General features: G+C 35.2%; 1 protein-coding gene across 1 annotated transcript; it reads right to left on the bottom strand.

Moving 5' to 3' along the window:
• Positions 1-1301: 1301 nt before the first annotated feature.
• Positions 1302-9625, bottom strand: LOC137728830 (beta-amyrin synthase-like). The gene is made up of 16 exons (XM_068467604.1): positions 9604-9625; positions 9215-9453; positions 6435-6620; positions 5685-5774; positions 5271-5468; positions 4571-4655; positions 4295-4461; positions 3904-4209; positions 3652-3771; positions 3421-3543; positions 3249-3347; positions 2654-2710; positions 2339-2529; positions 2063-2240; positions 1797-1961; positions 1302-1620 (listed from the first exon to the last, which is right to left on the bottom strand). Exons 2-16 carry the CDS (start codon positions 9413-9415, stop codon positions 1501-1503), a joined length of 2286 nt encoding a protein of 761 aa, XP_068323705.1. The 5' UTR covers positions 9416-9453; positions 9604-9625; the 3' UTR covers positions 1302-1500.
• Between the last annotated feature and the right edge of the window lie 2756 nt (positions 9626-12381).

Consider the following 12381-nt stretch of genomic DNA (forward strand, 5'->3'; position numbering starts at 1 on the left):
AAAAAAAAATGACTAGCTCACAAGGCATAAACTTGCAATCCTCGAACAACTCCAACGACGCCTTGGAGGAAAGACCGCACCATTCTTTGATGATCTTACAATTCTTGACATAAATTATGCTATGAGTCACCTCCAACAAAGGTCGAATTTTCTCTTTATAATCCTTGCCAAGAGCACAAACCACAAAATCACTACCTTAGATTTGAACAATTGTCGCTTTAAGATAAGGGATTGAGTAGTAAGCCATAACCTCTACAAAAGCTCTCCTCCTTAGAAAAAGAAAGTGACCACAACCGCAAAGGCTTCCTCGACAAAATGAGAGAGTGACCACTAATAAAAACTTGAAAAAAGAGAAGGAAGGGATAAAAATGGATTGCTCCTAACACCAAGGCCAAGGGCTGGGGCCGGCGGTTGGTTTTTATTTGGTTTTTTTTTTTTTTTTTTTTTTTTTTTTCTCTTGCACCTAGGGTTTTTTAGGGGCTGGTTGAATTTTGACGTTGTTGGTGAAGGATCCATTTAAAAAAAAAAAAAAAAAAAAAGTGAAAGGTAGAAACCCGAACTCATAAGAGGATTTAAATTTAGGTGTAGAGAACGAAGCACACAACTCTAGCTAATTTGATTATGTCACACATTTTATGTACAAGACATTCTTTATTTACTAATTCTTCAACATCCCAGCTACACCAACATCCCAAATGATAAAAATCATTTCAAAAATGAATAATGGAAAGCAGAACCAGACGGATAAACCCCATCAATGAGAAGTACTCCAAATCCAACACACCATCCTTGATTTCAAGGGTTCTTCTACAATGCCCAAGTAAACAGAGATATTTGTGGCACCAAACTAAGTAGAGTGATTAGAATAGTTATATATGTGGCCTCAAGCCAACCTTCTTTGCATTTTGGGAAAGTTGGCGAGGGATGAGAAGATTTATGTTTCTTTGCCTTATGTTTGAGGGACTTTCAAAGTTTCAGGCATTTTATTCCAAATTGTGAAAAATGCACTACAAGAACATTATCAATAAATTACTCAATCAATATAAAAACACTAGAAATGCACTATAAAGACATTGACCAAAGGACTTTCAAAATAACACCTTGGTTATTTGAAAGTTTTCTCAAATTTATTGCATTAATTGTTTCAAGTCCTTCCATCTTATTTTTGTATGCGGTATATTCTTAACAACTTTGGCCTAAATTTCTTGAATACACCCTTCAGTAACATGTCACACAATCTATATTCGCCCTATAATATTGTAATTTTAGGCATCTAATAAGAAAATAAAGAATTAAAAATATATCCGGCAGAAATAGATTTTTATTTTATTTTATATATTTTCAGTTTGAAGAAGTATAATTTCACTGATTTCCAAATAGGTAAATCTTGCTTCGTCATTTGATCGATACACATTTTGTATAATACATAATTTCAACAACTGGCTTTTATGCTTATTAAATTATGCTGCATGCAAGAGCTAAACAATACAGAAAGCCTAATTAGGCTTTGGAAGGCAATGGAACCAGCTTGCGGTATTCTGCAAGAGCCCACAGTGGGTAGATGTTTTTATAAGCTGCATAATGTAGCATGCAGTTCTTCATGAACACTCCAGTGATTTCCTGCCATATATAATTAGTGATTGGATGTTATAAAACATTGCAAGTAAAATTTGAGCATACGTATACGCAACACGATATGTAATTGCGTTTTATCTTTTTTACTGGTCAAGCTTCCATTCCAAGTAATGTTAGGGAAATATTTTTGGTTGGAATAGATGTTAGGGTAACCAAGATACCTGCTGAGGAAAATCACCATTTTCCATCTGAGTGTTGATTATCAACTTTGCTGCGCGATGAAGAGGTGTGGGGTCTCTTTTCGCCTGTCCTGCATGAATCAAACCCATCATAGCCCAGGCTGTGTGTACTAAATTTGATCGGTTTCCTTCAAGAGGAACGTACTCCTGATCACCCACCACACATTGAAATATTTTAGTCTAAGACAATGAGATTAACTAAGAAACTTGGAGCTAGCTTCAAAAATAATCCACCTCCCATATTTTACCTTTTTTGGACATGAAAGGTAGCTCTCTCCCCAACCACCGTTCTCTTTCTGGATTGCGAGTAGAAAATTAATAGCTTTGCGTATAGCTGCACAGTTGTTGAAAGTCTTGCCAGCAGCTGTTAACCCTCCAAGAGCAAACCAGGTACCATATGTGAAGCAAACTCCCCAACTTCCGTACCTGTGCAAATGTTTCTTAACTAAGTTGTTTCTCTGCTATAGTAGTTAATCAAAGAAAATGTGTATAATCAAATTTTTATTCAATAATATGATATATACCATGAACCATCTTCCATTTGTATATTTTCAAGGTACTGTGCAGCATTGGTAATAAATTGATCCGTCTCTTTCTTCCTGTGGCCAGGGTACAACTTCTTAAACAAAACTAAAGCCTGAATTGCAGATGAAGTGCATTCAACATATTCATGCTCAACAATAGTGTCCGCGAAGAATTCGGTGGGATTCAACATCTGGGGAGAAAAAAAGAAGTGGGAATGTCCAGTAAGTATTTACTAATTATTAATGCCTTCAAAAACTTTAGTTTCTTACACATCTAAGTTCGACAACATTACTCCAGTTCTTTCAAATTCTTACTTCTAACCATTCTGCTGCTCCAGCTGGTTCCCAGGCTGCTAAACCACCATTCTTACTCTACAATGAGCCATAAAATGAGATTTGTAATGAGTAGAGAGACCTAATAGACCGTGCGGTGAAGAACAAATGTCTTGAAAGTCTACAAGTTTTTTAAGGTTTTTAAAGTAAGACAGCATGCATTAGGTCCAAAATTTGATAACGGCAGGGAAACAAAATGCAACTCATACTCATATATATGACTGACTGACATAATATTGAGTTGTGAAGGTGTATTTTCTATTATATTGAAACAAAGTACAAAGATAGCTCATATATATGAGCGTGGGAAGAAGAGAAAAACAAGGAACAAGGAACAAGAAACATTCTTCCTTCCTTGATTTATGCCTAATCACATAACAACTAAAGCAAGATCAGAAAATCCCTTGAATTAGTGAGAATGACAGCCCTATTGTTAGACAACACCCTATGCACACACCCATGCTACCTACCGGCTAGGGTAAATGACAGCATCCCATGCACACACCCATGCCGGGTAGGGTAACTGACAGAAAGTAGATCTTCTTCCCGATCTTCTTCCAATACATAATAGTTGTACCTGTAGGGAAATGAGGACATTGACAGCATCGTATAACCGCTCAGGTTCCATTTTTTCACCAACCAGCTCGGGTGGCATCATCGATAAAAGCAGGCAACACTGTACAGGGGATTATGGTGAGAAAAATGGAATTAGCATTTAAGGTGGATAACTAAGTTGAAGTATTTGTTACCTTTAAACCCTCTGCAGTGCAATCAGAAACTTGCCATCCATGGTCTTGATCAGAGAAAGTCCATGATCCTTTGGAAATGTGGCGGTGCATGCTTTTGAAGTCACCCGATGGATTGTCCTGAACCTTTACAATTCGATTACAAAACAGTCACTAGTGACAACAAATTAATCAATGCACATATACACATTTCACAAAAAAATGAAAGTTCAGTTGACTATATAAAAAACGAACCTGAGATTTCTTGACGAAGTCATGTCCTCTAGCGAGCGTGGGAGCAATTTCATCGGTTAGATCGGAAGCAAGCAAAGCTTGAATGGCAAAACCAGTATCCCACTGTTGACTGCCAAAACTCTGCACGTATTAAGAAAATGTATCAACTTATAATGTTTTCCAATGATTTAGAAGAGTAAACTTTTGAAACAGAGAAGGGGGTAAAGAACAAATCATCGTATCATATACTGTATTAACAAAATGTGTACTAACTTGCATCTTCATTCCATCCTCAGCAACCCATAAATAATCTGGTATCCTCGCAAGATGCTTTTTAAAATAATCACCATTTGGGTCTTCAGCCCAACAAGCCAGCATGCATAACACCTTTTCGACACATCCAATGGTAATGTATCTGCTGTTTTCATCTTCATAATGAATATGCTCCATTGTTACTTCAAGAGCCCTTTTCCTGATCAGCTTGTTAAATGGCCAGCGAGTAAGAAGAGGCTCCGTGCATATGTACAGACTATCCCATAGAAAGTCCTGTATCCAAGGATGAGGGTAGTAGATGTCCTCCTGCATTCAAATTACCGCAATCATTTTATGTACCTAAACAAGAAAAAAATAGACTAATTAGCTATCTTATTCAAGTTCAACATACTTTAGCACAGTGATGACGCACTCCCTTCCAGTTAATTTCGTCATAAGGCTGAGCATAGAGTTCTTCCCTTAATTGTAGAATGAGAGGTGTGATTGGACCAACAAATCTTTTCCCATATAAATATGACATAGGCATGTAAACCATCCTACAGTAGCACAACATTTTTGCTGCATTTGCATGATGTAGAAGAGATTAAAAAAGAAGACTATAGGTAGAGAGAGACAACATGTGAAAGATTGAATTATTTGTACTTGTGGAGTCCGGAATTGTGCTAACCTGGATGCATAGGAAGAAATGAAGGCAGAATCCAAAACTCTGGGGGCATTGGGTTGCTTCCGGACCACTCAAACACACCAAGTATCTGCAAGAATCAATTGTGCAAGATTAATTAAAAACGGAAATCCTCTTAAATAATAGTAGTGCAGTGTTCTCAATGCCAAATATGACTCGATCACTCTTCAATATAAAGTCACATTTGACTTAATCTAGTTAAAAGGTGGGACTCCACCTTTAGAAGATATAAAGTAATAGTTAATTCTAAATTTCACTTCATCTTTCTCTACTGAACAAAACTAAAAGTTTCAATAATTATTTGATTATGTATGCATTGGATATATATGGTATAACTTGCATCACTAGTTTGGAGTCAAATATGACTTTATAGCATTTATCTTTTTCTTTTAGATTGCAACTCTAACAGAGGTAAATTTTAGTAGGGGGTCATCACTATTATAGAGTGTGTCAACAATAAGGTTAGTTTTGTTAATATTGACTTGCTATCTTCAACAGCTATACATCTTTATACGTTGTCGATATTGACCCATTATCAATAACAAATAATCTCAAATAATTCGGTTATATATGGCATGCATAAATTACCAATATGTTGACAATTTGCCATAGTGATAGTTCTATTTAAGAACAACAGTTAACCCGAAGCCTAAGCAATTTGTCTTAGTGCTGCAGATAGGCATACCGAAAGCCAAGTTTTACCCCATGAGGGGATGTGGGTAACACTGCCATGATCAAGAATCCACTTTCTAGCTCTTGCACAAGCATTGTCTTGGCCACCATCAGGTCCTTCTCCAAGAATACGCATACAAATATAGCTGAGAGCTGTGCAGAACATGGTGCTGTGTCCTTCAATGTGTAATCCCCAACCACCATCTTGGTTCTGAATTACCCAAAACATTAATGCATATTAATTAGGATTATTTATTCAATATTTTTATTTATACAAGCGGGATTTTGGATGCAGAAATGAAAACTGTTGGCCAACTTAACTGCAACCCTTGTTAATAGTTTAAGACAAATAAGCACATTTTGAAATTTTTTATGTTATCCAATTTGTGTGGAAAAAAAAAAAAACAAAATGTAAATATATATGCACCTGATGACAGTATATGTAACGCAGAATTTCTTTGCGGTGTTCTGCATGAAATATAGTGTTAAGATGCTCTGTAATGTAAGCACACATAACCTGCAAATTTTGGATAAAAAATTAGAAAGAGCAATTAAATAAAACCCCCAAATATTTGGAGTTAGGTAACAACTCGAGAAAATATGCTATTTATTTTATGTCCCAAAATGGGAACATGGGATTGCAAGTAAAATATTTCATAGTCGGTTGAACATTTTTGAAAGTTGACAATAGGTGTAACTGCGTAGTCATAGAGAAACTTAGTTATTTCTCTCAAATTTTGAAAGTTGAAAGCCTATATATTTAGATTAATGCTAAGGAGATTAAATTCGTAAATAAAATTTTGTAAACTAAATAACATGAAAGTTAATGATTGAATTATGTTGATAAATGTGCTCATTCCTATTGGTGACATATCATTTAGTTTGCAAATTTTGTCTTCCATATACATTGAGGTGATGCTAGAGAGACTATCTATTTAAATCATATGACATAGTCGTTAATGAATGGATTAGTATTGCTTATTTTCTATTAGTAATACATAACATGATTTACAAATAGGTCTAAAAAGTAAATCTACCTAGCATTACTCATATACATTGGGTTTGAAACGTGACCTCATAAACTTTAAGAAGTTGGTGTCAATTTATCCATTAATATAAGAAGGACATTGCGTGGTATATAACATGATAGTAAATGGTGACAATGTTAAATACTGACCAAAGGAGGAAGGAAAAACAACGGGCCGGCATTTTCGGCAGGCCAATGGCCATCGCTAGCCTGCAATGCTGAAAAGAAGTGGACAGACCTTCTCAACGAAGTTGTGGCCTTTTCATGTGTGATTTCCTCTCCATCCTCAACTTTAATCGGGGGATTTGTCTGTTTGAAGTTCTTCTCCCTTAGGAACTGTAGATAAGTGAACAGATAATTAAGTGCGATACTAATGAGAGGATTGAAGTTATGATTAAACAAATTTATGATGATGATATTATTATTAATTAAATTCTAATAAACCCTAAAGATTTATTGGTGTTGCCCATCAGATAGGAAAATGAAAACTTTGCACAAGAAACAAGACAGACAAAAAAAAAATCTGATTTTTGTATATTTATTATTATTATTATTATTATTATTATTATTATTATTATTGTTTTCTGCCGAACAAGGCTCCTTTAAAGTCAAAGTGGACTCCCTTCTATTCCCAAATACGTACAGATAAGATCGAGAGGGGCCCGAGAAAACCTCCAACCATGAATGAGTATATTTATACTAAATGGTGGAGATAAATTAAAGCTTATTATATTAACACTTCACAAATTGTTGAATAATCCCCACATATTTCCCTATAATACCCTCACACCCCCCATACTTAATATACACATTACATTTTCTACATGCACCCCATATTTTTTTATACACCCCACATTTCTCAAATCTTATGAAGCTTTTAATTTGGACAAAAAATGACGACTAGAATTTTGACAAAAGATGCTGCCTGGGATTTAAAACATATGTGAGTTGTTGTCAATTCCACCATTAAATCCCGTGTCGTCTGTTAATATTTGATGGTAATTTTAGATGTTTAATTCTTCATGTAATCCCTAAAAGATATGAATACGAACATAGAAGCTTGAATAACTCATCAAAATCAAGATTAAATAATTATCGATGTCATCAAATTCACTAAAACAAAAAAAAAAAAAAAATGAAGTCTTACCTCATGTGAAGCTTCCAAAACATTGATTTCATGTTTCATTTGTCAAAAATAATTTTTCTCAATCAACATGTTTGTAGTTTCATTGGTTAGGGTTTTGTTCAACAATGGAGGGTCAGAGGAGTTTTGATAGTTGAAGAAGATAAATAATACGTTAAAAGTGATTTGGGGTGTATATAGAACTTTTTTTTTTTTAACCTAATAAGGTCAAAATTGTCATTGCTTAGTAGGGTAATAAGTCATTTAATATTAAATTTTAATGTGGGCTACATTCAATATTTTGTGGGGTGCTAATATAAAAAGCCTAAATTAATATCAAACTCGACATTATAAGAGTCAAATTTAAGTGAATAAGAATATTATTAAATCATAATATTAAGTGGCAAGAAGAAAATAAATTAAAATAAAGATATTATTCGTACTTCAAAAATATCATTCGCACTCCTTCATAAAACCAAAGAAGAAAATAGGGAGTTTTAACAAAACGCTCCCAATATTGTTCACTTTTAACGAAAAACCACATTTATACCTTTCCTTAGTACTATTCACTATACCTTTAAAAAGGGCTTTTCATTAAAAGGGAAGTTTTTTTGAATTTTTCATTAGTTTTCCTAAGAAAATATACTTGGGGAAGTGCAAGATAACATACGTAGAAGGCTAATATTTTTATACAAAAAAATTATTAAGGTGGAAAAATTAAACTAATCAAAATTTCGAATGCCATGATGGATACTATTAATCAACTGAGTAACAAATGAGCAAGGAGGAGGATTCTCTCCCCTCCTAATCTCTCTCTCCTTCCCTTCCCTTCTATTTGAACGGTTACGGTTTAACCACGTCAACATCTTATATTGATTTTTTTTATAGAAACAATAAGACAAAAAACAATATGTGAGAGAAGGAGAGGAAATGAAATGAGAATAGGAGGGGAGATAATCCTACCCTTGCAACAACTCCCAAAATAATAAGTCTAACGGAGACTACTCTTTCTTAAGTAATATTGTCTCTCCTCCTCAAATTATTTCACTTTAAAATTAAAAATAAAAGTCCAATACAAACAGATTATGAGAAATGAAATTACTCCCCATAGATCAAAAGTTAAAACTTAAAAGGGTCCAACGCTATTCGCACACTTGTCTCCTCTCTATGCATTTTTAAGTGAAGGATATTGTTAGACTATGTTATGGTGCATTCAAGGAACACGCGAGCATCATGCTAGCTTGTTATGGAACTTGTGGATTTTATATACACACGTCGTACGCTATATTTGGCTTCGTCATTTTTTCTTCTTAGCTTCATTGCATGCCATTCATGACAAAGAATACTTTATGGGTGTATTTATTCACTTGTAGTTAACGTATTTCTTTACATACAAACTTCATTATTAGAATTACGTTTATTCACTTAATATTCTAAAAATCAATTAAGTTAGAGAATGTTTAGTCGTTCATATGCATCAACTGAATGGATGGTTGATAGGTTATTACCAAGACCGTTGATCATGTTTGATACATATAAATGACTAAATGATCTCTAAATTGATTGATTTTCTGTAAATATGATCTTTAAATAATGTGAAAAAGTAAAATAATGTCTTTGATTATTGTATAGTGCGTTAATAATAAGTGGGTGGATAAATAGGTAAGTGGACACAAATATTAATTGCTTCTAATAAATAACTACATCAGTGAAACCAAGTAATTAGAACTCACATTCATTAGAAACATGGTTTACATTGCGTAAACTAATTGACAACATAAGTTTGGACGAACTACAGCATATATACCTGCATTCGCCATAGGAGATCACCACTGGGCTTAACCTGGTAGCGGTTGTTGTAGAAATGAAGACGAGCTTCTTCCACCTCAGCTCGCTCTTCGGTAGTTCCTGCTTCAGGGTCAAACTCAAATATCTGCCTTCCCACGAAGTTGTTTGTGCTGTAGATGTATGGATCATTGCCACCATCTGCGACCTTAAGCTTCCACATTCTTCAATATTCTTTATTTCTTTCTTCTTATAAAGCACCTGTTGCATGCATGCAATCTATAAGTCACAATATGTATATTTATATCATCACTTTAGGGAGGGAGGGAGGGAGAGAGAGAGAGAGAGAGAGAGAGAGAGAGAGAGAGAGAGAGAGAGAGAGAGAGAGAGAGCTGTATAAAGAAACTTAACTATGTTTTCAATGGACGAATATATAAATGATCACCTTCCTTTGTGTATATATAGAGATCGGAACATTAAAAAATATATACCCAGCAAATTTTATTCATGTTTTACCTAGGTATAAAAAGGTAAGTCAATGAGTTAGTTCAACGCAACACGGCAACAGGAAATTATTGAGCATAAAGTCATTGAGATTTGCAGATCTGTTTCTTGCCAATTTGGTCCCTTCATTTTTCATGTGTCCCCACACCCGGCAACAGTTACCAACCATTCTTCTCTTGGAAGAAAATGACGAGTACTTTCATTCTATGAAAATCGCTTAGTGCTTGTAATCATAATCACACAATGTACATTATTGCTCATTGCATTTAGGAAGGGAGGGAAGCCGAGATGCATAGAAGGGAGGCATGTGGAGCACATTCATGCTAGCTGTCCCCTTCTTTATACATATCGGTCTAATATGATTGGTAGATGTCTAATTTTAATTGGGTGGCAGTTCAAAATATATTAAATATGGAACATTGAGACTTGATAGTGGTCACGTGGAGTGAGAATCACACGATGTACATTATTTCTCATGGCACTCAGGGCTTGATGATGTTTCAAGTGTTGAGTTGAGTTTCCACATGGTTCTAAAAGAGGTTAGGCGCTAGTCGGGTGGCGGTATGGGCCTAGTGCCTAGGCGGATTTGTGTAAATTTACAATAAAATATTAATACTTTGGTTATTTTGATGGAATGAGATAAAAGTTCAAATAATACAAATCTTAGTATTTTAGGATATATTTATCCAAGATCGTATGAATTTATAAAGGTGCCAAATATATGGTTAGAAATCATTTAATCTTGTTTTTTGACCAAAAAAATAAAATATTTAATCAGCAATCTAAAACAATTAAATAAAAAATAAAAAATAAAAAAAAGGAAGGGAGGGAAGCTGAGATGCATAGAAGGGAGGGATGTGGGGCACATTCATGCTAGCTGTCACCTTCTTTATACATATCAGTGTAATAGGATTGTTAGGTGTCTAATTTTAATTGGGTGGCAATTCAAAATATATTAAATATGGAACACTGAGACCTGACAGTGGTCACGTGTAGTGAGAATTGAAGAGTCTTCTTCCTTTCGTCTTCTTCACTGGAGTTCATGTTGGAAATGTGCCCTAAAATCAATCATATGATGATACTTTATGGACATTTCACATGTTAAACTAATCTAGTTTAATATTAAGGGCAAACATTATTGTTTGAGCCGTCTCATATAAATGTTATATGCTTAAACGATATGTCCAAGGAATATGTGATTGGGAGAATGCGATCTAAAGAAGTTAGATTCATGAGACCATTCTTTCGTAGACATATCCTAAACGTTCCTGATCATAGGATTGCCAATTGGGCATTGACAGTCTGTTCAGATCAGTACGTGCTGTGTCTTCTCTCAGGGAGAGTGACTAGTCTCGAGTCATTGGTGTGAGTGACACCAAGACAAGCATGTAGGTGCTCAATAGAGAATGAGTTCACTGAACACGATCAACGAGGAGTTCTTATATTCATGTCACATGAGAACTCATGGTTGGGATAATGCAAAGTAGTCCTTTGACTTGAGGCATCACAGCTGTCTTGTGGTTAGGTACTTGATCTTTGATTATGTCAAAAGTCACTCTATCAGGGTGTCCACGGCATCGTCGGGGTTAAGCCACTTAGCCATGGAGGCAAGTGAATGCGCAACAAGGGATCTCTAACCTTCAAACTGTTTGAGGGAGAATACTCTATGATATGATTTAGAATCTCTGGCCAGAGTATGAATGAGATGTTGGAATGCGTTCCAGATCACATTCAAGGTAATCATATAAGTACAAGATTCACATTGGATAGTAGACATGAATAAACTATCAAACCAAACAAAGTGGTCAAGAGTATTGTATTAGAGAAAGACCGTATTGCATTTGTAATCCTAAACTGAATAGGTTCTGCACCTCTTCTGATTAGCTTGGGTAACCATGATATGCTGCTAGGTGTCACTCATGGTTTGTGGAAGCCCTAAACGTGTATAAACACTAAAGGGAGAATTGAAAGTAAGTTTCAATTCACAATCGATTTGAAAGAGTTTGAATCGCCCACTGCCTCGCTAAAAGGAACCTAATGGATCGTACACCGTGTAAGGTAGAGATTGAAGATTCAACGGAGATGAGTAAGAATAATTAAATGGTTTAATTATTTATGGCAAGGATTAATTAATATGATTATTAATCAAACGAATAAGTTCGTTAAAAGACCTCGGGATAGTTTTGGACCTTAAGGCCCAATGGGCTTCAAACGTCAAGTCCATTGACTTAAGTTGTGTGACAACTTAATGAATAATGATTCACAAAGGCCCAAATAGCCCAATAAATCCCATATGGCCGGCCATGTTAGAGAAGGAGTGGTTTTGGACTTATTTACAAGTTTGCCACTCAAATGAATTACGGAATAAGTATGACTTTATAGCCAAAATTCATTAGGGGTTTCTTTTTGGAGAAAAGATGAGAACACAAACCTCTCTTTGCTCTCAAAGAGGCCGGCCACCCTAGAGGAAAATAGCTAGCAATCTTACTTCCTCTAGGTCACTCATTTCTTCTACAATATGCCTTGGTGTGGAGACTTAGAGGTTCTCAATTTTGGGAACTTGGAGAAACTTTTTCATCCATCCAAATCCATAGATCTAAGATGCAAGGAATGAAGGCCCTCTCTTTGGGTGATTAGCCTTTGCTTATGCAAAGAGGAATCTACAAAGGTATTGATTTCTCAACT

The sequence above is a fragment of the Pyrus communis genome, chromosome 3 (genome assembly GCF_963583255.1).
Source record: "Pyrus communis chromosome 3, drPyrComm1.1, whole genome shotgun sequence".
Taxonomy (NCBI): Eukaryota; Viridiplantae; Streptophyta; class Magnoliopsida; order Rosales; family Rosaceae; genus Pyrus; species Pyrus communis.